This window comes from Delphinapterus leucas, chromosome 9 (assembly GCF_059928025.1).
Source record: "Delphinapterus leucas isolate spDelLeu-1000000601 "Yukka" chromosome 9, BTC_Dleu_Yukka2, whole genome shotgun sequence".
NCBI classification, from domain to species: domain Eukaryota; kingdom Metazoa; phylum Chordata; class Mammalia; order Artiodactyla; family Monodontidae; genus Delphinapterus; species Delphinapterus leucas.
In genome coordinates this window covers 71,538,048-71,565,354 of record NC_143137.1, presented here as the reverse complement: position 1 = coordinate 71,565,354, position 27,307 = coordinate 71,538,048, and the positions used below count along the sequence as shown (strand labels likewise).

At 40.9% G+C, this 27,307-nt stretch overlaps 1 protein-coding gene across 1 annotated transcript; it reads left to right on the top strand.

Moving 5' to 3' along the window:
• The first annotated feature begins 18,550 nt into the window (after positions 1 to 18,550).
• TWIST1 (twist family bHLH transcription factor 1) lies at positions 18,551 to 22,531 on the top strand. Its single transcript, XM_022590070.2, has 2 exons — positions 18,551 to 19,278; positions 19,810 to 22,531. Exon 1 carries the CDS (start codon positions 18,619 to 18,621, stop codon positions 19,234 to 19,236), a length of 618 nt encoding a protein of 205 aa, XP_022445778.1. The 5' UTR covers positions 18,551 to 18,618; the 3' UTR covers positions 19,237 to 19,278; positions 19,810 to 22,531.
• The last annotated feature ends 4,776 nt before the right edge of the window (positions 22,532 to 27,307 follow it).

Sequence of the window (27,307 nt, the reverse complement as noted above, 5' to 3'; positions counted from 1 at the left end):
CAATAAAAGTTTTAAAAAAACATAGGTCAAATATATCTAATCTAAAATCAAATTTTTAAATTATAAGAAATTTAGCATATTTTTAGTCCATCTGCTGCTGTGACTTTCTCTTTGACAATACAGGGCTAATAGTACTAACGTACAAAAGTTGGTAATTATTAATTGCTATACCCTTGCCTCCAAGTAACTAGGGATAACAAAGCTTTCAAGTTAAGCAAAAGTCTTCCACTTAAGATTTTGTTGGGCTCAATGGTTTTCTCAAGAAAATATCACTTCACTGGTAAACTGTATTACCACATTTTACTACCAAATTTCAGGAAGCACAACCTCAAAATCACTTCTTAATAACTTTCAATATCTCAGCTAAGACAGACAGTATTTACTGAAGTATATGTATCATTCAAGATCTCAAATATCTGTAAGAAGATTAAACCACACAATCAGAAAAACATAAGCCTTTGCAAAAAATTACTTTTAGTAAATGACTTTTGCCACCATAATATCATAAAACCTATATGAAATGACATTTTTTAAAAAAGAACAGCCCTATGAAATTTATTGGGTTTAATGTACAGATGTTGTCAAGGATATTGTCCTTTATGATACCCAGTGCTTCCTTCTCCAATGAACCTAAGTGGAAGAAAGTGTTTTCAGGTCACAGTACCAGGAATAGTTGGACTTCTGGACTCTGTGTGTGTGTGTGTGTGTGTGTGTGTGTGTGTGTGTGTTTCCTCATGGACCCTGTGGATCTACAATCGTTTGTGATACCTGTTTACATTGTACACTAGTCTTAGAGCCAAGTGTCTAATCCGCCATTAAAAAATACATAGGACAGAAAGATAATTAGCTTCCTAGAGTCCCAGGACTCTTAAATATAAGCTATAAATCCTAAAAAAAAATGCATAGGACAGATATACATTCTTCTGCTAACTTAACTAAGTTTTACTTTATATACCCTGTGTTTTTATTCTTTTTGATTAATTTATCTTACTTATTTTTAATATATGTCTTCTTGCTGGCTTTTTAAAATTTATGTCATTACCTCAAATATTTTTCTAGAATTAAGTGTATATTTATAAATACATAATATTTTATATGATGTTTTCCTTTAAAAATTTTTTTGTTTAGTTTGCACTCACTCTTGTTGCCTTTTTTATAATAACTGATTAGGCTTAAATTGCTGTGTTTCCTTATATCATTGCTCACCACAGTTCTTGTGTCATTCTCAGTAAGCTAAGAATATACTTGACCTTTTGTTGTTGTTAAGAAGACAAAATGGTATTTTCTGAGTGCTTCCATCCTTGTTCTTATGTGTAAATATGACTTTGGCTGCGTATGTGAACTTCTTGGACTACAACGTACTTTTGGCATGTGTTCGTATGGAGAAGATCTAAGTAGTCCAATTTTCACTCCTTTATAAGTAATCCATGTTCTCTATCTGGATGCCTATAGGATGGTTTCTGTATGTTCAATATTCAAAATTTTTCTAAGAATATTTATGGGTATGAATCTGTTTTTATTCACTTTGCCTGGAATACAATTTGCCATTCCCGTCTATGAACTCTGTTAATTTGTTTTCCTCTCTGGAGAATTATTTTCTTCATGTTTTTGATTATTGTGTCTTCTCAATTTTTCCTAGTATCTTCTTAGGAGAATGAATTATCTCTAATTTCACAAATATTATACCCTTCCCATCAATCCCTAAACCCCTTCTCTGATTTATTTTTTCTCCAACACAGTGATCACCATCTTTTTTTCCCCTTTGGTTTTAGTTCTCATCTCTTCCTCTCACACTGTTACTCCCATAGCGATCTCCTTCAGTTACATACCTTAAAAGGCTGTCTATATGCTGATATATTCCAAATTTTATCTCCATCACAGACCTCTCTCACAAACTCCAGACTTGCATGTCCAACTGCCTACCCAACAGTTCCACTTGGATGTCTAACAGACATCTCAAATTCAACATGTCTGAAATTGAACTCTATATCCTCCCTGAAATGTGCCCCACCACGACCTTCTCCATCTCAGTGGTTGCCAACTCCCCCTTTATTTTTCTCAAATCAAAAGCCTTAGAGTCATTCTTGATTTCTTTCCTACACACCTTATATCTTATCTTTAGTGAATCCTGTTGGCTCTACCTTCAAAATATATCTAGAATATAACCGCTCATTTTCCACTTTAAACTCCACTGCCGCCACCCCAGGTTAGGTCACAGTCAGCTCTCACCTAGATTACTATAGTAGTTTCCTTACTAGTCTCTCTTTCCCCAAAGAAAAGTCCATATGCCACTGACCTTGGCACATTACTGGGTCAGCACTATTCCTGCTACACAGAGATGTTGTCAAGTGAATACTTTTGAGTTCTGACACTTGTGGTGGAGTGATATCTTCATATGATAACCAGAATGGACCACTCCTTAAATGGTTGTGCCATCCTATGGAATCAAGAAAAGGACAGGGTTGACATTTCAGCAAAGAACTCACAACCCTTCGTATTCTAATTGCTACAGCCTCAGATTGGGCACTGTCCTTAGTACTTCCTCCCAACTATTTTATTACACATACCCCTGGCTCTTTGAAATTACATAGCTGTAAGGCATTCCTTCTTTTCAAGCTCAGGGTCAACTGCTTCAGCTTCTTAAAGAAAATAAAATGAGAATTTACAGATAATGTTTGCTTTATTATAGTTTTTTTCCCTTCTCACCAATATTTGTGCATGTCCCTCTGGTGCTCCTATACAAAATAAAATGTTGTCCTAACTATTAGCTACAGCATTTGGGTGAGCAAGACCAGATATGTTTACTGAATAATTTCAGAATCAAGTTAGTAGTAATACTTGATTGAATATTTGTGGGAGGAAACAGTCTCCAAATTAATATTTTCAACTGTTTTAAATCTCTGATCTTTGAGTAATAGATACTACTCGATTTCACTGTCGTTTGAGTTTATTGACTAAAATATACGTTCAGGGTGACACTGAGGTAAATTGAGGAATATTTGACCTATGATAGTACTTGTAATTTTTATACTTTTTTAAAAGAATAACAATCAATAAACAATTATTTATGGAGTACTCATTTTGTACATTAAGGAGCCCATCAGGAATATGAGGAGAGCTTAGTTTCTTATGGAAATTAGGCTACTTGGGAAGAAAATACTAATACAAATGAAACACACTCCCATATGAGCCACTCAACACCAAACTGTGGTACAGATAGTCTCAATGCTATGGACTCTGGAAATGCCATCTCTGTTGGAGTTCTGAATGCACCACACCCAAACCAACTTCCTACTATTGCCTGAATACCCAGTCTGTCAGTCTTGGTGGAAGACTGTACTCCTCATGATCATCTGGGTGGAGGAGAGGGTGGGCTGAGGAAAACAGAGGGATTAATGATGGTTCCTAGATTTTTAGGCTAAACAATTAGAAAAATTACTGAAATGTACCGATTTGCAGGGGTGTAAGGAATAAGTTATTTGAGAGTGACGAATCAGTTTAAGATGTCTGTGAGAAACCCACATTGTAGCATCAAGTGGAGAACTGAATATGAGAGTCTCTAGCTCAGGCAAGATGCCACCCAGTACTGAAACTGAAGGGGTCATACACCTCCTCGTAGCATTTCTTGGCAGCTGGTGCACAGATAAATTATTGAACCTCCTCCAATTAGTGTCCCTGCCCTGAACTTTGAGTCTTTAGGAGTCAGACAAGAATAAAGGAACAGTTGCTCTTCAAACAGAACTGGATCATCAATTCATTTCTTCATTTACCCTTTAAACCATTCCTTTTGTACTTAGAATTGAGTGCAAATGCTTCATCTCAGTCTGGAAGGTACTGCATAACTTAGTCCTCATTTAAAATAATAGTATAAAACACATATCAAGTGCCAGGCACCATTTAAAATTGTTAGGAGTGATGGCTTTATTTTATCATCACAACAACCTAATGATGTGCACCTCCCTTTCACCAGAAACGAAGAAGAGTAAGTAACATATCTAAAGTATACAGGTGGTGAGAAGTTGAGCCATATTTGAGCCTAGGCTGACTGGCTCCAGAATCTGGGCCATCATTCACTACACTGTTCTCTTTGGCCACTCTATCTTGCCAGAAAAGGAAGAAGTGCTCTGGACTTATAAAACTTCTTTTAGCCCTAGTGGTCTGTGATTTTATTCAAGTGATTGAAGCCATTTCTCCAGTTCAGCAATTGTTACATTTTAAGAATTTTATAATATTAAATTAAAGTAAAATCATCAACGAATTTAATTTAATCTAGGGAAATTACCTAGATTCCTATTTTTATTCTGCTTTCATTCTATGAAATTACTCGATTATTTCTAATAATATGATCCTCTGCCATACCTATTAACTCACAGAAACGACAAAAACTAAAGCATACTTGTGATTTCAGCTTCTGTCATTGATGTATTCACATATAAAATCCAGTAGTCATTCTGTTTTACCAAAATTTGCCATGAAATTCTCTCTCTCCCATTTAAAATGTGTTAAACAAGGTACTGTAATGTAAAATAGTTTAATGAATTTCTGTAAATTATCTGAATCACTATAATGAAAATAATTTTCATATAAGAATCAATATAATGAAAATATAGCAAATAAATGTTACATAAATCTAGAAGTACAGTTTATTTTTCCTAATAATTATATCAGACTGTAGCCTATTTTGGAGAAAGGTCCAGTTAGAAAATAAATAAAATTAATTTGCTCTTCAGATAGTCCAAGCCTGCTGATATCTTCAGTATTAACATCTTTGTCTTTCTCTTTAGTGTATTTTTAACAATTGTTTCTCCTCAGTCCAAACACTAGTCTGTGAAATTACAATTGCCATTAAGGGTGCTTATGACCATTACTGGATATCTTTGTTTTCTCAGTCACTACATACACTTCATGTTCCCTGGAAATGTTTCTACTCTTGAACACAACTACATCTAAATAGGCCAATTATATGTAGTTAAAACAAATAGATCATGGATTATTGTTTGTTCTTAACGCATATCTGATAGTGAAATAGAAGAGTTCAAGGCCCTAAGACCTTTGATAGACACATTTCAAGGTTCTAAGACCTTGACAGAAATTGAGATGATGAGTCAAGGCCATTGGGCTCTGGTTTCCTCATTATCTCATTGTGCTCCATCTATCTAGAGTTGAGTCTGAAAGACAGAACTGGATAGCTTCAGCCACACTGAATAACAGGCATGGAATGCTCGGACAAGCCCATGGTGTCAGGCCAAGGCCCACACTTGGAAAAATCGCAAAGGCCCTATTACCACAACTTGCCTTTTTTCACAATTTCCCCTGCCTTTCAGTCCGTCCTCTTTAATATGTCCCACTGTCCTTCTGCTACCCTGAGCCACTCCCTTCTTGAGAAAAACATCATACAATATCATTCACTCGAAAGTGTTAGTGACCTAATGTGTTACCTCACTTTGGGGACTTTGCCATCTAAAAGAGGAGCCTGGAGAGGACAATGCCAGGCCCCAACTTAATGAGGAACCAGCGATCAATTTAAAGCATGACTATGGGAAGTAGAAGGTGGTGTTTGGAGGCAGCCCCTTCTGCCCCCACCCCGAAACACTTCACCGCCTCTTTTACTCATTTTTGGCACAACAGTTTAGGACCACAGCTGGCCACAAGTGGTTTCCAGAACTAGAAGGAAACTCATTCTCATCACGTTGGAAAATGCTTTCAGGTTCCAGATACTTAGAGTTATAAGCAGTCATAGAGAAAACTTCTTCATCTATAAAACTGACTAGTCAGACTAGATAATTTATAAAATCCTTTCTACATGTTTCAACTTTTTCAAATTATCTATCCAATTACTTAATTTTGCAGATGAGGAAACTGATGCCTCCAAATCCCCCTAAATCCAGTCATTTTCTCTCAGCTTTATATTATCCTGTCCATATCCCCATAGATACTACAATGGTGTAAGTTCTCATAAGTAAAACAATGTTATTTACATTGTGTACCTGGTAGGTTGATGCAAGGACTTGCTAAATCTAATCACATTCCCTGCACTGTCTGTCCACAGACCAAAATACACATCTAAAATATACATCTGATCATGTCCTTTCCCTGCTTAACATTCTTCAGTTTTGGTTGCATTTAGAATAACACCCAGATTCCTTAGCACAGCACACAGTGTTACTGTGAGCTAAACTTTGTATCATTTCTGGCTGCTTCCACACCCATTCTACCTCCAACCATACAAAACTCTTTACAGGTCCCTGAAAAGGCCATGCATGCTCATGCCTCCGTGCTTTGCCCATGCCCCTCCCAGTGTCTCTCTTTCCTCCTACCCTTTCTACTCTCCTGGTTCACCCGTAGCCATCCTTCAAGACTAAAGCTGAGATAAAATGCATTTCAGGAAAACTGCAATTTATGCTTGCTGCATTACTTATGAATACCCAATTCTGCTAAACAGAATAAGAGCAACAAGGAGAATTGATAATATTAAGTATCAAAATAAATAACCTGAGAGACTTCTTAGACATCACTAAAGTAAGTAGGAAGGGACAGAAAGACTATGTAAGCATGAAGCTCTCAGGGAACCCCATATTCATGAGGCACCCATATCTATGAGGTCTTAAATAGGCTCCGTTTGGTGACATCCAATATGGTCCTGTTTTATTTCTCATTAGAATGTGACATGCTTGATGTTAGAGGCTAAATCTTCTAATTCAGAGCACCTAAAATAATGAGACTTTGATGCATTTTGGTTAAATTACAAAAGAATCAATAAATGTGTTGCAAGTAACTAGGGCCAGTTGAAACCAGAATTCAGGTCTCCCAAATGGATCATTAGGCAGAGCCAGAACCTTACAATTTCTCAAGGTCTTGAGCAGTGGTGAGTGAAAATAAGACTCATCACTTACTGCTATATCTTTCCCAGAGGTATCTGAGGTGGGGAGGGCAAAGGCATTGATCCTGGATAACTACAGGGAAAATCACCCAGTTTGATATTCATCGTGGAGGTCAAATGGAAAACAAACAATGAGCTAGGAGCCTTAGAAACCACATAAGATTTCTGAAATCCAATATGGTTCATAGCATTTTTCATGGAATAACAGCATCAATATTCCCCCAAACATCTTCCTGCCGCCATCTTGAGATCCAGTGATCACAATATGTTACTATCTTTACTGTAATTCTAAATAACTATTAGATAAAATCAACTTTAATTAAAAGTTTCCTGGCCCTCCACCTTGTTCCTTACATTTTGTTATGATTGGGGTGAAAATGACAGGGATTTTTAAAATTAAATGCCTATACAGAGCAACACCCAGCTCTACCCACCACCAGTCCCTCCCAATAGGAAGCTTGCACAAGCCCCTTAGATAGCCTCATATACCAGAGGGCAGACAGGAGAAGCAAGAAAAACTACAATGCTGCACCCTATGGAACGAAAACCACATTCACAGAAAGATAGACAAAATAAAGAGGCAGAAGACTATGTACCAGATGAAGGAAGAAGATAAAACCCCAGGAAAACAACTAAATGAAGTGGAGACAGGCAACTTTCCAGAAAAAGAACTCAGAATAATGATAATGAAGATGATCCAGGACCTCGGAAAAAGAATGGAGGCAAAGATCAAGGAGATGCCCAAAATGTTTAACAAAGACCTAGGAGAATTAAAGAACAAACAAACAGAGATGAACAATACAATAACTGAAATGAAAAATACACTAGAAGGAATCAATAGCAGAATAACTGAGGCAGAAGAACGGATAAGTGACCTGGAAGACAGAATAGTGGAAATCACTGCCGTGGAACAGGATAAAGAAAAAAGAATGAAAAGAAATGAAGACAGCTTAAGAGACCTCTGGGACAACATTAAACACACCAACATTCGCATTATAGGGGTCCCAGAAGGAGAAGAGAGAGAGAAAGGACCCAAGAAAATATTTGAAGAGATTATAGTCGAAAACTTCCCTAACATGGGAAAGGAAATAGCCACCCAAGTCCAGGAAGCGCAGAGAGTACCAGACAGGATAAACCCAAGGAGAAACATGCTGAGACACATAGTAATCAAACTGACAAAAATTAAAGACAAAGAAAAATTATTAAAAGCAACAAGGGAAAAAACAACAAATAACATACAAGGGAACTCCCAAAAGATTAACAGCTGATTTCTCAGCAGAAACTCTACAGGCCAGAAGGGAGTGGCATAACATATTTAAAGTGATGAAAGGGAAGAACCTACAACCAAGATTACTCTACCTGGCAAGGATCTCATTCAGATTTGACAGAGAAATCAAAAGCTTTACAGACAAGCAAAAGCTAAGAGAATTCAGCACCACCAAAACAGCTCTACAACAAATGATAAAGGAACTTCTCTAAGTGGGAAACAAAAGAGAAGAAAAGGACCTACAAAAACAAACCCAAAGGAATTAAGAAAATGGTAATAGGAACATACATATCAATAATTACCTTAAACATGAATGGATTACATGCTCCAACCAAAAGACAGAGGATCGCTGAATGGATACAAAAACAAGACCCATATATATGCTGTCTACAAGAGACCCACTTCAGACCTAGGGACACATACAGACTGAAAGTGAGGGGATGGAAAAAGATATTCCATGCAACTGGAAATCAAAAGAAAGCTGGAGTAGCAATACTCATATCAGATAAAATAGACTTTAAAGTAAAGAATATTACAAGAGACAAGGAAGGACACTACGTAATGATGAAGGGATCCATCCAAGAAGAAGAGGTAACAATTATAAATATATATGCACCCAACATAGGAGCACCTCAATACCTAGGGCAAATGCTAACAGCTATAAAAGAGGAAATCAACAGTAATATAATAATAGTGGGGGACTTTAACACCTCACTTACACCAATGGACAGATCATCCAGACAGAAAATTAATAAGGAAACAAAAGAGTTAAATGACACAATAGACCAAATATATTTAATTGATATTTCTAGAACATTCCATGTGAAAACAGCAGATTACACTTTCTTCTCAAGAACACATGGAACATTCTCCAGGATAGATCACACCTTGGGTCAGTCACAAATCAAGCCTCAGTAAATTTAAGAAAACTGAAATCATATCAAGTGTCTTTTCCAACCACCACGCTATGAGATTAGAAATATATAACAGGGGAAAAAAACCATAAAAAACACAAACACATGGAGGCTAAACAATACATTACTAAATAACCAAGAGATCACTGAAGAAATCAAAGAGGAAATCAAAAAATACCTAGAGACAAATGACAATGAAAACATGATGATCCAAAACCTATGGGATGCAGCAAAAGCAGTTCTAAGAGGGAAGTTTATAGCAATACAATTCTACCCCAAGAAACAAGAAAAATCCCAAATAAACAATCTAAACTTACACCTAAAGAAACTAAAGAAAGAAGAACAAACAAAACCCAAACTTAGTACAAGGAAAGAAATCATAAAGATCAGAGCAGAAATAAATGAAATAGAAACAAAGAAAACAATAGCAAAGATCAATAAAACGAAAATCTCGTTCTTTGAGAAGATAAACAAAATTGATAAACCTTTAGCCAGACTCATCCAGAAAAAGAGGGAGAGGACTCGAATCAATAAAATTAGAAATGAAAAAGGAAAAGTTACAATGAATACTGCAGAAATACAAAGCATCCTAAGAGACTACTACAAGCAACTCTATGCCAATAAAATGGACAACCTGGAAGAAATGGACAAATTCTTAGAAAGCTATAGCCTTCCAAGCCTGAACCAGGAAGAAATAGAAAATATGAACAGACCAATCGCAAGTAATGAAATTGAAACTGTGATTAAAAATCTTCCAACAAACAAATGTCCAGGACCAGATGGCTTCACAGGTGAATTCAAATATTTAAAGAAGAGCTAACACCCATATTTGTCAACTCTTCCAAAAAATTGCAGAGGAAGGAACACTCCCAAACTCATTCAACGAGGCTACCATCACCCTGATGCCAAAACCAGACAAAGATACTACAAAAAAGAAAAGTACAGACCAATGTCACTGATGAATATAGATGCAAAAATCCTCAACAAAATACTAGCAAGCAGAATCCAACAACACATTAAAAGGATCATACACCATGATCAAGTGGGATTTATCCCAAGGATGCAAGGATTCTTCAATATATGCAAATCAATCAATATGATACACCATATTAACAAACTGAAGAAGAGAAAACATACGATAATCTCAGTAGGTGCAGAAAAAGCTTTTGACAAAATTCAACACCCATCATAGATGGAACCTACCTCAACATAAAGAAGGCCACATACGACAAAGCCACAGCAAACATCATTCTCAATGGTGGAAAACCAAAAGCATTTCCTCTAAGATCAGGAACAAGACAAGGATGTCCACTCTCGCCACTATTATTCAACATAGTTCTGGAAGTCCTATCCATGGCACTCAGAGAAGAAAAAGAAATAAAAGGAATACAAATTGGAAAAGAAGAAGTAAAACTGTCACTGTTTGCAGATGACATGATACTATATAGAGAGAATCCTAAAGAAAACTACTAGATCTAATCAATGAATTTGGTAAAGTTGCAGGATAAAAAATTAATGCACAGAAATCTTTTGCATCCCTATACGCTAATAACAAAGGTTCAAAAAGAGAAATTAAGGAAAAAATCCCATTCACCATTGCAGCAAAAAGAATAAAATACCTAGGAATAAACCTACCTAAGGAGGTAAAAGACCTGTACTCAGAAAACTGTAAGACACTGTTGAAAGAAATCAAAGATGACACAAACAGATGGAGAGATATACCATGTTCTTGGATTGGAAGAATCAATATTGTGAAAATGACTATACTACCCAAAGCAAACTACAGACTCAGTGCAATCCCTATCAAATTACCAATGGCATTTTTTACAGAACTAGAACAAAAAATCTTAAAATTTGTATGTAGACACAAAAGACCCCGAATAGCCAAAGCAATCTTGAGGGAAAAAAACGGAGCTGGAGGAATCAGCCTCCCTGACTTAAAACTATACTACAAAGCTACAGTAATCAAGACAATATGGTACTGGCACAAAAACAGAGATGTAGATCAATGGTACAGTATAGAAAGCCCAGAGATAAACCCACGCACCTATGATCAATTAATCTATGACAAAGGAGGCAAGGATATACAATGGAGAAAAGACAGTTTGTTCAATAAGTGGTGCTGGGAAAACTGGACAGCTACATGTAAAAGAATGAAATGAGAACACTCCCTAACACTATACACAAACATAAACTCAGAATGGATTAGAGACCTAAATGTAAGAGCAGACACTATAAAACTCTTAGAGGAAAACATAGGAAGAACACTCTTTGACATAAATCACATCAAGATCTTTTTGATCTACCTGCTAGAGAAATGGAAATAAAAACAAAAATAAACAAATGGCATCTAATGAAACTTAAAATCTTCTGCAAAGCAAAGGAAATTACAAACAAGACGAAAAGACAACCCTCAGAATGGGAGAAAATATTTGCAAATGAATCAATGGACAAAGGATTAATCTCCAAAATACATAAACAGCTCGTGCAGCTCAATATTAAAAAAACAAACGACCCAATCCAAAAATGGGCAGAAGACCTAGATAGACATTTCTCCAAAGAAGACATACCGATGGGCAAGAAGCACGTGAAAAGCTGCTCAACATCACTAATTATTAGAGAGATGCAAATCAAAACTACAATGAGGTATCACCTCACACCAGTTAGAATGGGCAACATCAGAAAATCTACAAACAACCAACGCTGGAGAGGGTGTGGAGAAAAGGGAACCCTCTTGCATTGTTGGTGGGAATGTAAATTCATACAGCCACTATGGAGAACAGTATGGAAGTTCCTTAAAAAACTAAAAATAGAATTACCATATGACCCAGCAATCCCACTACTGGACATATACCCAGAGAAAACCATAATTCAAAAAGACACATGCACTCCAATGTTCATTGCAGCACTATTTACAATAGCCAGGTCATGGAAGCAAACTAAATGCCCATCAACAGACGTATGGATAAAGAAGATGTGGTATATTTATACAATGGAATATTACTCAACCATAAAAAGGAATGAAATTGGGTCATTTGTAGAGACGTGGATGGACCTAGAGACTGTCATACAGAGTGAAGTAAGTCAGAAAGAGAAAAACAAATATTGTATATTAACACACATATGTGGAATCTAGAAAAATGGTACAGATGAACTGGTTTGCAAGGCAGAAATAGAGACACAGATGTAAAGAACAAAAGTATGGACACCAAGGGGGGAAAGCCAGTGGTGAGGGTGGTGGTGGGATGAATTGGGAGATTGGGATTGACATATATACACTAATATGTATAAAATAGATAAATAATAAGAATCTGCTGTATAAAGAAACAAAACAAAACAAAAAAAACACTAAATGCCTATACCAAGGGACAGGCAACGACTTGCAATGGTCTCTTTGAGCAGAAACTGAGGCCAATAATCCCAGTGCTTTGCTATTTCCCACTAAGTGCATTAATTTCTTTCTTTCTCTTGTCATTTAAGCCTTTTATTCCCCCTACCTTCTAAGCCTCATTCTCTCTTTTTTCATATCAGTCTTCCTCACTTGGTCCAGCTACCTCTTTCACCTCTCTCCACACTCTGCTCTTTCTCTCTTGATCTCCTTATTTTTACTCTGCTCCTTCTCTCTAGTTTTTTTTTTCTTCTTCTTTTTCCAGGTCTTTTGGTCCCTTCCTCAGTCCCTCCAGCAAGGTCTCAGAGAATGTGATTAGAAATGTATCTGCAAAGAGACACAAATGCAAAGCAAAAGCATTGAGTTCTAACTGAAGCAGGGATTTCCCAGTCTGGTTGTCATGGCACTCCACCAGAACTATAAAATTCTTCCAGATAAATATCAAAACATAATTTATTTTAATTTACCATAATTTATAAAGTAATCAAATACTCTGAAAACTTTTTTTGAGAAAAAGTAGTAAGAAAGAGGAAGGTGATCTTAAATCAAACATTGTATATCATAATTCTGGGGAAGTGTTAAGAGTCAATACGTTAAAAGTATCCTATTTTGCCATATCTTGGAAAAATAATTTTACTTCTTATATAATTGACAGACCATAAAACGATTTCCATGTAATTTTTCATGTAAAGACATCCCAAGTGTGCCCAGGTAGAAAACTCAAACTTTCAAAGGCATTTTGGAATAGCAGTATATTTTTTAAATTGTTTTTCATTGTCAAACATGGCTCTAAAATTTAAAAAGTAGAATTCCAGGTCACTGAGAATTTTGTACAGAATTTGCTAATATAAAAAGATTTTTTTTTCCTTTGAACAAAATGCTGTTTTGTAAAAACATTTGCTAATGTAAAATAAATATTTTCTGTTAAAACGGTATTTTCTTAAATGTATGCTTTTCTTGTATGCTCTACAATAAAGAAAAAAGACAAAGTCTTCCAAAAAATCTAAAGCCTGAATGCCAACTCATTTTTATGTTTTTAAAAATTAATAAAAGTAACATAAATCAAATAGACATTCCCCAAATGACATTCATTCATTGTGTAGTATTTTTGCTATTTTGTTAGCTTTCCTCTTCTGTGTCTTTTTCAACAAAGTTCTCTGGGAAATTGTGTCCTCTTGTGGTCACTGGCAAAAACAACATGTTTTTGCAGGAAGAATCAATCCAAACAATGGAAATAGGATTTAAGGCTTCAGGAAAAGCCACTTGTGAAAAAAGGAAATCCCTTGAAGTGAAGAGAGATGAAAGCTGTGAGTAATCAGAAAGAGAACTTTAGCTGGAAAAACACAGAATGTAAATCATTCAACTTATATTTAAATTGCTTGATCATCAGATGATTAAAAAGAAGAGAAAAAATGATTACTATGTAGGAAAATTGTGGCCATGATAAAAAGCCTCTATGAATAACTGTGTATTTCTTACATTATTTCTTCAGTCATTCCAGTAACTCTGATATAAGTGAGAGCATATTTCAACAAGGTTAAGTGGCAGCAAAGCTGGGACACAAACTTTCTAGCATGCATACCCAATAAGGTAATAAAGGGGGTGGGGGGGAGACTCTTGAAGACTCTATACTTTTCCACACTCTGATTCTTCTCTCCCTACAAGTTTGGCATATTATGTCTCCTAATCCCATCCTAATTTTTACTGCAGAATGCCAGATACTTTAAAGATTAATAATTTGCATATTCGATTTGCTCATTTGAGGTGTTCTTGGCAACTCAAGTTCTTGTGCTTTATACTTTTCATTTTATTTCTGGATTGAAAGCTTCAAATTTCATAATTTTAGATCCCTATTCTTAAAGAAATTCAAAAAGAGAAAGGTAGAATCAGTTAAATTCATGAATTAAACTGTCATTAAAAGAGGAGAATGACCTCTTTAGGGCAAGGTGCACAAACATCCTTAAAGCTACCTGTGTCACTGAAAAAGAATCTGCTTTCACATAGTTATCCAAGTCACTCCTGCTGACAAAAATTTTATATTCCACTTTGATAAAATTCTCTCATTTAAATATCAAATTAAGTAATCCCTGTGAAGTGTTCAAAACAAGATGAAATCTGACATGTACAATCTCAACTGAGATGCACTCAAATGCAGCCCTTTCCAATCTGCGCCCCCTTCTGTGTGAATGTTCCTGTGCTTCATTCATGCAATCCAGAGAAATTATTTCGCAGAACTCTAAGCCAACAAACAGGTGGTAAGTCATCCAAAAACTGAGGAGAAACAGTAGGAACAGATTCAAGTGCTCGCCTTTTGTGCAAATCCCAACTCCAAAATGTACCAGCTTGCTAACATTCTATAGTGTATGTGTTTCTTTTCCTTCTCTAAAAGTATGTATAAATGTTGCTAGGAGAATGCCAGTGCCTATTCCTACTATAAGAATACAGATATGTACATACTTTTTGCATATGCTGAGTATGAGATTCCTAACTCTGTTATTTCTAACAGTATTCTTTTTTTCATATTTTAACACAGCACACATTCCTCAGGAAGGATTGTGAACATGCCAAGTTTGCAGTTTGAAAACAAAGCTCGTTTTGAATTATCCGAGTGCAAAAGAAAGCTGTTTTGTTTTCAGTTAATTTTTTAGGGCATTTATTTTAGAAGTAGATGAAATTATTTAATTCCAATGAATCCAGTATTCCCAAAGAAGGTAGTCTTCCACTGATGTCCTTTAAGTCAGGCTGAGTTCAGCCCCAAAGGAAAATTCCTAAGACCCCTTTTAAAGAGCCTGAAATTAGGATTTTAGAACTAAGTAAGCTTTCATGGTAAACCAAATATTGTGGAAGGTGCCATTATCATTGCATATACAAAAGATCAAGAATTATACTTGGCTCTTCAGCACATTTAAAAGAGAGTTTGCCTTTATTCTTGCCCCAGCAAGTGTGGATAAGAAATTTGTTACATAAAGTGTTAGGTAGAATACAGATGGGACAATCAGGCCAGGAAATGTTGAAGTTTGCAAAGTAGGGAGCATCAAGCCTCAGATGTTTTGAGAGGTAATTCATTTGGCAAGCTGCAACCTTCTGCTTCAATACTACCTTTTTTTTTTTCAATACTAACTTTTAAATACTCAAAACCCCTCATCCTCATTTTCCACTCCTTCGAAGAGTACAAGAGAAATTTTTTTTCCTCAGAACTAAAGTCATTCATTGTGACTCCATCAAGAAGATTCCGTGCCCGGGGTAGTTCTGCTTAGTTCATTCATTTTAAACCCTGTTTTAAGCATTCTTGCATCCATAGCATCGCCTCACTCCCGGGGATCCCTGTATTCAGTGGCCGGGAGCTCTTTATCCCCTAGAAGTTGAGTGCCCAGAGAAGGGCTGGGCTCACTTTAAACAGAACTAGTCTTAGAGATTGATGACTTCGCAAGTCGGGCTAACTAATGGCTGCTGCGCTGTTGTGGACTCGGTTTCTCCTCCAGCGTCTGTCCCGATTTCCATCCTCGTACCCCCGCCCCCAACTCCAATTCCCCTTGGGCAGGTAAGGTTTCCTTTACACTTTGCCCACACTTTCCTGTCTTGCTTACCCATAGCCACAAAGGAAAGAGTCCAATTATTTGATCTCTTTATTTTTGAGTATTGAGCTGAAGGGAAAAAGAAAACAAAACAAAATTAAGATTTGAGATTGATCTTTAAAAAAAAAACAGACATAGGTAAAGGATGAAATTTTTCAAGAATCCTGCAGCGACGTTCAAATAAGAATTGTGGAATACTCCGCGATTCCGATTTACAAAAGATAAAAAGATGATTTCTGCCTATTCTCTAACTGCTTCCAAGAGATCAAATCCTATAGGCAGAAGATGCAATCACAGGAGTGAATTATCAGAGGGCGCTTTAAGAAGTGAATTATCAGAGGGCGCTTTAAGAAGACCTGACTGTAAACGATTAAGTGGAGGTCAAGTAGAATCTGATTTTCAGACAGGCATTCATTTTAAAATATGGCAGCGACTCAAAAAGCAGGCAAGTTGGCACGCTGTGGTCATTGTCTATGAATATTTGTAAGAATAGTGATAGACAAACCCTGCACGTCGCCCCTTCCATGAAAGCTTAGCCTTGTTCGCCCCCCGCGAAGGGATCCTGCTTGCTCTCACTTCCCCTGGAAGGCTGAGCTCTTCAACCGGCCCCAGGCGCTCCAGACCCCGGGGTTTCCGGGACCGGGACCGAAGCTGCGAGCCTCAGTGGGGCACAGCCACGTGGCCTGCCCGCGCGTCGCCTGAGCTCCCGCCTCCTCCCCCGGACACCGTGGGCCTCGACCCTCGGTCGGGCCCAGAAAGGGAAGCATAGCTAAGTTAATTCTCGGCTTAGAGTCCAAACCGTGGAGAGCGTGAGCGGACCTCGGCCTGAGCAGGGTACCCGAGCACAGGGCACGCAACTTCCGCACCCCCAAATCTGCCCCGAAAACTAACTACTGCGTTTGACCTCTGGTTTGCTTTGCAACTTGAAGAATGAACATGAAACGGTTATTCTCTGCCAACTCGTTCCAAAAAGGAAGAAAAAAAAAAAAAAAGTCTAGCATTGAAAAGATGGGGTTCTCGTCCACGGCAGCGTCCCTTCCTTTCCAGCTCGCCAACTTTTCTTGCTTCCGACTTGACAGAATCTACATTAACACCCTCTTTGGGGCTCTTCATTGTGACTTATTAGATAGAAACGCTTAAAATGTCAGTGTCCAAACGATTGGAATGCGTTTGGGGAGCGCGGAACAGGCTCACTGGACCTCCTAGGAGTGGGGAGTGGAGTGGGGAAGGGGACTCTCGCAACCATCAGACCCGCGTGTCCAGGCAATATTGAGCCCCCGTCTCACTCTCTCGGAGCCGACCTTCAGAGGTCACAATGCAGGGCCTTATCTGGGAGTGGGGTGGGGATGAAACGGCCACAGGAACTCCACCTTGGGCTAGCAGCACAGGCAATCAGGGCCGCGGCGAAGACCCCGCGTTGCCCCACTCCGGCCCTGCTGCCTTCTCCAAGGACAGGACTGCCTTCCGCGGGAGAATGAACGTCTGCCTCTTTCTAGCACCTTCGGAGGTGTAGTCCTTTGGGTGTTGGGAAACGTCAGATCGAGACACTGTGGAGGGAACAGAAAGGCCCAGATGCTTCTCGAGGAAGGGTGAGAGAATAGGCCGGGGCGCAGTTCTGCAGTCCCCTGCGCGGCCACGTCTTCAGAAACGCCCACGACCTCAGGACCAGCCACGGTGGTTTGGCCCTTGGGACTCGAGGGGCCCGTCTGGCTGACCATCGGGTGGGCTCCGCCGTTGCCGGTATTCTTGCCAGTCACCCCCGCCCCAGCAGTCCTAAATCGCGCCACGGACCTAGAGGGTACTGAGGCGAGATGAGACTTCACCCACTGCGTAGAAGCTGTTGCCGCCGCTGCTGTCACAGCCACTCCGGGAGGGGCCGACAAGGCGGCGGGAATGGTACCCTCCGGCCGCTTCCCCGGGCTGCGCTCGGGTGCGGGGGCGCGGCCCGCTTGCTCCGGCGCGGAAGGAAATTGCCCCGCGCCCGCGGGAAGAGGGTGGCGGGGAGGGAAGGGGGAGGGCAGCAAGGAGGCGGGCAGAGGGGCCGGCCGCCTGGGCCAGGTCGTTTTTGAATGGTTTGGGAGGACGAATTGTTAGACCCCGAGGAACGGGGGTGGGGAAGGAGAAGGGGGGCTGGAAAACGGAAACTTTCCTATAAAACTTCGAAAAGTCCCTCCTCCCCACGTCAGGCCAATGACACTGCTGCCCCCAAACTTTCCGCCTGCACGGAGGTATAAGAGCCTCCAAGTCGGCAGCTTTCGTCCAACTCCCAGACACCTCGCGGGCTCGCCGGCACCGGCAGCGTTTCCAGGAGGCAGAGCCGGGTGTGCGTGCGGCCGTTGGGCGCTTTCTTTTTGGACCTCGGGGCCATCCACACCGTCCCCTCCCCCTCCCGCCTCCCTCCCCGCCTCCCCCGCGCGCCCTCCCCGCGGAGATCCTCCCTGTCCTTCCTCCCGCTCCCTCCTCCGCGGTCCGCACCGCCCGGGCCGGCGCCGTGCGCGAGGGAAGCTGGCGGGCTGAGGCGCCAGGCTCTCCTCCTCTTCCCCGGGCCGCTTTTCTGCCCCGGGCCTGCGAGGCCGCGCGTTGCCGCCCGAGAGATGATGCAGGACGTGTCCAGCTCGCCAGTCTCGCCGGCCGACGACAGCCTGAGCAACAGCGAGGAGGAGCCGGACCGGCAGCAGCCGCCGAGCGGCAAGCGCGGGGGGCGCAAGCGGCGCAGCAGCCGGCGCAGCGCTGGGGGCGGCGCGGGGCCCGGTGGGGCCGCGGGCGGGGGCGTCGGAGGCGGCGAGGAGCCCGGCAGCCCAGCCCAAGGCAAGCGCGGCAAGAAGTCTGCGGGCTGCGGCGGCGGCGGCGGCGCCGGTGGCGGCGGCGGCGGCGGCGGCAGCAGCAGCGGCGGGGGGAGTCCGCAATCCTACGAGGAGCTGCAGACGCAGCGGGTCATGGCTAACGTGCGGGAGCGCCAGCGCACGCAGTCGCTGAACGAGGCGTTCGCCGCGCTGCGGAAGATCATCCCCACGCTGCCTTCGGACAAGCTGAGCAAGATCCAGACCCTCAAGTTGGCGGCCAGGTATATCGACTTCCTCTACCAGGTCCTACAGAGCGACGAGCTGGACTCCAAGATGGCAAGCTGCAGCTATGTGGCCCACGAGCGGCTCAGTTACGCCTTCTCGGTCTGGAGGATGGAGGGGGCCTGGTCCATGTCCGCGTCCCACTAGCAGGCGGAGCTCCCCACCCCCTCGGCAGGGCCGGAGACCTAGGTAAGGACCCGGCGCCTCTGCGCCCCTTCGCCGCTCAGGTGGCAGACCGACTGACGGCCGGGCCGCGGCTCCCTGTCCGCCTCGCTTTCCTCCCCGTCTTCTACTTCCCTCTCAACCTTCCCACCCCACCTGGCACCGCCACCTCATCTCCCGAGCGTCCCTGGAAGGCAGCTTAGTCCCCGCTAGGGAGAGAGGGATGCGCCCTTGTGAGGGGTGTGCGTGTGCGTGAGTGCGCGTGACAGATAGAAGGGAAGACGGAGAAAGAGTCGAGGGTCATGGATAAGGACAGTCTTGCCAGCGCCTCCCTTTCTTTTGGCTTTAAGTTTTCGTTCTCCTTAAAACAAATGTTTCCAAATTCCACCTCCTCCTCCATTCCGCCCACCCACTTCCTCTTGCCCTTGGGCTGAAATCCTTCCAGGTTGTTCAGCGTAATTTCTCCGTGGTGGTGATAAGAACAGTGCTCACTAGTCTTAGAAAACAGCCACAGAGACCTAAACAATAACCAACTTTCCCCCCTCTGGGTTTTTGCAGATGTCATTGCTTCCAGAGAAGGAGAAAATGGACAGTCTAGAGACTCTGGAGCTGGATAATTAAAAATAAATATATATGCCAAAGGTTTTCTTGGAAATTAGAAGAGCAGAATCCAAATTCAAAGAAACAGGGCGTGGGGCGCACTTTTAAAAGAGAAAGCGAGACAGGCCCGTGGACAGTGATTCCCGGACGGGCAGCGGCACCATCCTCACACCTCTACATTCTGATAGAAGTCTGAACAGTTTGTTTGTGTTCCTTTTTTTTTTTTTTTTTGACGAAGAATGTTTTTATTTTTATTTTTTCATGCATGCATTCTCAAGAGGTCGTGCCAATCAGCCACTGAAAGGAAAGGCATCATTATGGACTTTCTCCATTTTAAAATGGTAACAATCAGAGGAATTTTAAGAACACCTTTAGAAATAAAAATACTGGGATCAAACTGACTTGCAAAATCACAGTCAGTTAATTCCTTTTTTCATTCTTCCTCTGAGGGAAAAAAAAAACTTAAAATACAAAAACAACATTCTATTTATTTATTGATGACCCATGGTAAAATGCAAATAGATCCGGTGTCTAAATGCATTCATATTTTTATGATTGTTTTGTAAATATCTTTGTATATTATTTTTCTGCAATAAATAAATATGGTTGAAAATTGTCAGAACCTTAAAGTTTGGTCTATATTTTTAAAGGATTAAGTTGGAAGTAAAAACCTGCTTGTTTAACTCTGGAGACACCCAGGAGGGTGAGGGAGCACTAATATAAACAAAGCAGTGAAAAACTCAAAACTAGTTACTGACAGGTACAGGCATGTTATTTAGAAAGACAGCTTTATCGTTATTCCTGTTGGTGTTCAGTGGACTTAGCATCTCCCCTTCATCTCTTATCAGGTCCCCAGACAGCAAAAACTTAAGAGTTATTCACCTCTCTTGCTTATATTTTGAGAAGGCAGCTGTAAAACAGTTAAATGCAAATAAGCACTACGAACTCAGCACTATTTTCTCTTTGTTTTTGTCATGATTTCTACTCTTTATGAGGATTTTTAAATAATAGGTTTATTACAGTGAAGGGATGCATAAAGTGTTATCAAAATTACCTGTCTATACACACGTATAAATGAACACAAATGTATAGAAAATAAAGTTTAATTTGGCATGACAGAGAATTCCATTTACAAAGTAATTCGCTTAACTCTTCTTTCATGAATGAGAATGACATTTAATGTCAAGTTTGCTAAGAAGACAAGCCAAAGTTAAGAATATTTTCCCATGTTGATGTTGTCCATTTGGGAAGCATGCTTCTTCTTTAAAAGTAAAATACATACAGCTATGGAGTAGAACACAGTAAAGAACCTGAACTTTCAGTATCTTCGGTAACTATTGGAACAGTTACAATTTTAAATGCTATAGCTATCATTTTCTAGTCAGTTCATTAGCAAATATATTTTATCCAAAATTACACAGAATTTTTCCCTCGTTACTTACATGTATACAAAATCTGATTTATTAGTTAAGTAAAGGAATAACAGGGACAAATGTTGCTTGATTTTTAATTTCATTCTGGTCATTTCTGGGCCAAAAAAAATACTGGGTTTTATAATGAATAACATTAAAAATAGTGACTTTGTATCCCTAAGTTCTTAAGTTTTGAATCCAGTTTATTGCCTTCAAGTATAATTAGGGATGCTTTCAAACTGGCAAATAATTTTGCTGCCTAATTCAAATAATGACTGTGGCAAATAAGTGTATGAATCCAAACAGATAGTGTTTGCTCAGCCCAGGTTGAGGTTATTATATTGCCTGAAGGTCTTTTTCCCCCTCTCCACACATCATAGAATGCTGACATAACAATATTGTAAATTTATTATTGTGAGTATTTTAGACCATGTTTTACAATAAGGAGCCTGTAGAATTTACTTATATTAAAAGATTAGTGAAAGCTTAGGGAAATAATTTTTTAGATTTTGATAGTCCTTTACAAAATAACAAGACGGAAACATTATTTGTGGAGTGTGTGTGTGTGTGTGTGTGTGTAGAGCAGAAGTGTAAAGAGGGTGCCCTAGAAGGATGAGGGAGATCATCAAGATGGTAATTCTCTCTTTTGTGTGTGTCATTGAACCACCTCCATTTTCTAAATTGTTCATGGAGGAATCTTGTTACTAGCTTGGCCTGACTATTTGATATTTCAGATTTCTTGATGTACATCAGAATGGAGCTGACCATCGTTGCTGAGAAGGTAATTGCTATCTTAACCTCTGATGATGTAGACACTAGAAGTTTCAAAAAAGGTAGCCTTCCTTTTGCCTTTTTTTTTCTTTGTGTGTGTTGCCTTTTTTTTTCTTTGTGTGTGTTTGTGTGTGTGTGTGTGTTGTTCTCTCCACTTTTCATATAAGAGAAAAGACTTGGAAGAAAATCAAATGCCACATTTATGTTGCATAATACTAAATACTAAAGGTAATATTTTCCCCGAGATTTTCAGATAAATAAATGAATGAAAGAAAGGTGGTGAATAGTTTTACTTTGAATGAGAAGGATTCATGGTGGAAAATATTAACTATTAGAATACAATTTTCAGCTTGCCAGACTATATCTGTATTCCCAACCTTCCCCACCCCATACACACCACAGTGCCAATTCTTTTTTAGAATAGAAATGAAGCGCCTGTGTTTCTATCAATATTTCCTATTTTCATTTTATTTCATTTTATCTTTACTACCTATTCTTATTTAAAGGACATTTAGGATGAATTACTCTGTTTCAGAAGTGAGAATTTAATACGATTTCTGGACCCAGGAATCTTTACCCTTTAGCCAGAGTGTATTCACTGAAGGGAAAGTATTGTATTAAATTGTCTTGGGTGAATTCTAAACAATTGAATGTTTCCTTTACTGTGCACGCAATTTTTTAATCTTGCTTTTAATTTCGTTGGATTGACAGCCTTCAGTCATAAGAAAGCAGTAAATTTTTGTTCCCATTACACACATTTCCCCTCTTTGTGCACACACTTGCTAACAAGCACATGCACAGATGATAATTCATGCACAGTTGCAGGTACCCTCCCCAAAGTGGAACATATTAATAAAATAACGTCAAAGAGCAGAAACTCACACAACGTGTGTACTTCTCCCCCACACTCAGCAACCGACACAAGCTTCTTGCTCCTTCGGTCCTCAGGCTCATATTCATAATGGAGCTTTTTAAGGGACATTTGGCCTCTTGCAAAAAAGTAGAGCATTTTGCACATTCCACGGTTTGGCAGACTCAGAGCTGGTTATTTTCTCTAGACCGGTATCAAGTTCTCCTCAGGCATATGATTTCACTTGAAGTCCTGCCCAGGAATCCTTCAAAGTGAGCGTTTGTCCCGCTCTCATGATGTCAGGCGGTTTTCCCTGCATCTGTAATTTGAAGAAAAACAAACCAACCTGCGGGGAACAAACGCCACGGAAACCCAAACAGAACTCCGTGGGGAGCGGGAGTCTCACCTGCGGCGAGCGCGGGAGGGGGCGCGGGCCCGGACTCCCCTGCGTGGGTGGCGGGCGGCCGCACGGTGGGGAGAGTGACCGTGTCCGTGGCCTCCTGGGACAGCACGGACGGCCCCAGCCCCGGGCCCAGCGTCAGGCCGCTGCGCGGAGGAGGCAGCTCCAACTGTCAGCAGTAGCAAGGGCAGCGGCAGCAAGAGAGTCAGGCAAAGGCCCAACCTCATATTTCCAAAGACAGGACCGCATTAGCGACAAACAGGGGTCGGGAGAGGGATCCACGCGGGCCACTTTTCCAGAATTTTCTACCGGTGTGTCGTAAAGCGTGTCCCACCCCCAGCACCGGCGACTGTGGAAGGAAAGGGTACCGGCAAAGTGGAAGGAGAAATAGGTTTCCTCATAATATCTGAAAGCGGATCACCCCACTATTTGCCAGGCACCTCGAAAATGCAAACAGGATTATGAATGATCCTTACTGAACAGCAAAAGATAGACCTAGTAAACAGGGCATGGGATACATTTTTCCATTCGCTTTTGTCCCAAGGCCCCAGGAGGTGAGCCCACTTAATATTCTTAGCAAATCAAAGCACGTGTCCTTTGAAGAAGGTGTGTAATTGGAGTTTAAGGCATGTATGGAATTCCCAGATGTCCATAAAGTAAGAAGGAGCATGTGGCAGGTCACTGGAAGCTGGGGCAGGTTAAAATCACTGGCACAAAATTCCGCCTTTTATATTCTCTTTTATAAGGGCCACGGAGATAAGCCTTGGGGAAGGGATGGGACGGGATCATAATGAATATCCAGCTTCTCGTATCAGAGTCACAGTAACCATGGTAAAAAGCACATGGTCAGAAAACCTCAAAGAAAACACTCAATTATAGCCGGGATTTCGTGGGCGCCCTGCAATGAGATCGTTTGGGGTTTGCTGCAGCGAGGGCCTCCAACTGCCTGCCGTCTTTCTTGTTTACGTGGACTATTTTCTTTTCCTTCTATTTTTTTTCCCCCTCTCAAGTTTGTGGATGTGTCTTCGTACTTATGCGTGCGATTTAGGCTGAAGCCAGAGGAACAAAATTCCAGAGTAGGAAAAGAAAAAGCAATTCTAAAAACATTCATCCTAGAAGGCAGCCTTCTTGGGGGAGGGGAGTTTGCGAGCAAGTGAAATTAAGTTTCTGTAAAAAACATGCAGTTTAAACATCTACCAGAGAGAGCGAAAAGACAATCATCAAAATCAGCTGTTCCCTATTACTCATTCCACTGAGGTATATATGGATGTGTATGAGACGGTCGAATCTAAGCGCGAGTTTGCCTGCTGCTTATTAGGCAGGTTTCTTTGTTTGTTTGTTTTGTTTTGTTTGTTTTTGGTCTAAAGCCAGAATCGAAGGAAATAGGAGTTTTCTCCTTGGGTTCAAGATGGTACCCTCTCTCACCTGCACAGTGGAACCAGAGGCGGGAGACGCAAGGATCGGGGGTCTGCGGAAGAGACTGGCCCTGGCAAAGGTTGGCGCTGGGAAGCGGGCGGTGTGGGACCACCTGGGGATGGGGGTCCCAGCGAAAGGGGCTGGAACAAAGCGTGCCACAGACCTCACCAGTGAGGCAGGCGGGGAGGGGGGGAAGGGACGCGCCTGGGGTGACGTGAGTGCGACAAGTGAAAAGTTAAGCAGGTACCTGAAGGAAGTTTATCTTGCCCAGATGTTAGGGCTTTTATGAAATGTCACGTGAAGAGAACAGATGTACAACTTGCAAATGGGGACACGCCTGTAAATACAAGGGAGGCAAATGCTTGGAGGGAAAATCCAGGCATAAATCATCAACCTCCTTCTCTAGATATCTATTTTCTCCTTTAAATATTTGCTTCCGGAAAGGGAAGACACATCCTAAGTGAGTCTTCCAGAAGTCACGATCCAATCTTCTGGGCGGCACTTCCCCCATCCCCCCCCCCGCCCCCCATCCTCTAGGTGTCTTAGGTGTGGATGGTTTGGATGGAGGGCAAATTTCTTTCCTGCTCGTGTTTTCTTTCTTCACGTTCCCCATCCCCCACGTTACTCTCTTGGCTTCTCAAAGACGTTTGATCCTGAGAAACATATCGGATCTCGGTTTGGAAAAGCTGAAACTAATCAATTGCCTTTTTGAAGGGGTAGAGAGTGATAAGAAGAGCGAAGGAATGCCAGGCCTGACAGACCCTAAACCTCCAAGATGCTTGGATGGGCTGAAAGATGAGCGGGTGATCCCTCCCTCCTGGGGCGGGATCCAGAGCTCTGGGGATCCTTGCTGCCGGCAGGGTAGGGATTTCACCAAGTTAAATTATTGGTTTGGTTGAAAGGATTTTTTTTTTAATGACTTGTACAGATAGGGATTTTTTTTTTTTTACCCTACATGCAAGAAGGAAGTTCAGCTTATAAACAAAATTAAAATGAATTAGCAGTTGCCCAGTTGTGGAACAGTCTAATTCCTTTCTCTGTATTTAAGAGAGATGTTCATAGATGTTATTATGAATATTACCATGTGGCACAGGCTTGGGCCTCTGCCCACGTTAAGGTTTTAAATATTTGTCGACAATAACTTTAAGGTTGTACATTAAATGAACTGTGCTGTTGCTCTTCATTTAAATGCAGCACTATTCCTAAGTCTTTGTTAAATTGACATTGCACCTGGCTTACAGTTATTATATAGCCACCAATTCAGCTTTCTTCTTTAAACAAAATTTAAAAGTTGGAGTATTTTTTCCACAATATTAAATCTAAATTTACTGTCAGAATTTATCTTATTCCTTTTTGGATTTCCAAAGGTGTGGTCAGAATTGAAATAGATTCAAAGTGATCACATTAGCTTTAAGGGTTGACAGTTTTTAAAACGCACAAGACCAGATAAACAGACATATCTTTTCTCTCTATAGCATTTAATCTAAATACCCATCTATCCATCCCTGGAGGAACTTAACCTTGACTTACCACCTTTGGGTGCATAACGTATCTGGTGATAGCCCCCAAAGTGCCTTGGACAAAGATCTCAGATCCTGACCCTCTGGAATTTGCCCAGCCTAGATGAATGTTGGGTTGGACCCCAACTTGCTGACTCTGCTATGTAAAGCTTTCCTCTGAGGCTTCCAGAACTCTACTTCTAAACATAGTACTGGACAAAACAGTCCACATTTCTTTTCCTCTTTTGTTCCTGAAACTTTACACCAATCAAAGAATTGTTACTATTGTTGAAAGCCAATATGCAGCAAACACAGACCTTCTCAGTCCTGCAAGCTTAGCAATGACAATGAATCCTTCAGAGAGGTCTGCTGATGAACCCTTAAATCTGTGTTGCATTCCTGGGGCAGAACACTACCTTCCAGAGCAGCATTCTTTACAATGTTCTTAAAGCCCTTTTTCATATCATGGAAGAAGGAAATTTCAGTTAGCCTCTTGCTAAGGTTGCCTCTGGCCTCATTCCTCCCTGAGTCCTCTTGCTACCCACCCCATCAACACACACCTTTTACAACTTCTAACTTTGTAACGTATAAAAGAGACTTGGAGCAGAGAATCCTTCTTCCTCTTCCTTTCCTCCAGGCCCCGACTGAGTGAAACTTAAAACACATCTCACAGATCAGTTTTCCTTCTCTGAAGGCAAGTCCGCGACCCGGATTTTCAAATGGCCCAGGCTGGAGTCTGCAATATTTAATCCAGTCAGCTATTAAATGTCCTCCGGCTAAATCAAGAGTATAAGGATCCTTACCGGGATAATGATACCAAGAGCAGTTTGGTGAAGGAAAGGGGGGCTGGGAGGGGGCAGAAGACTCCAGGGATCCTTTGATTTGGAAAATCCTGTTTTTAGAACTCCTGTCAGAGTAAAAACAAAGAAACATGAAAGAACAACTCTTTGTTCCAGAATATGGTTTTAATGAAATACTACTACCACGCGCGCACACACACACACATACACACACAAATCTACTAATAACCGCTTCTGAGACTCCGCTTTTCCTTTACCTATTAGGAAGCAGGAGGCTCTGTAACGTGATACCCTCTCCCCCTTCTCCC

Excerpts from the sequence above, each read along its gene's own strand:
- TWIST1 (XM_022590070.2), top strand. The coding sequence starts at position 18,619 with ATGATGCAGGACGTGTCCAGCTCGCCAGTCTCGCCGGCCGACGACAGC.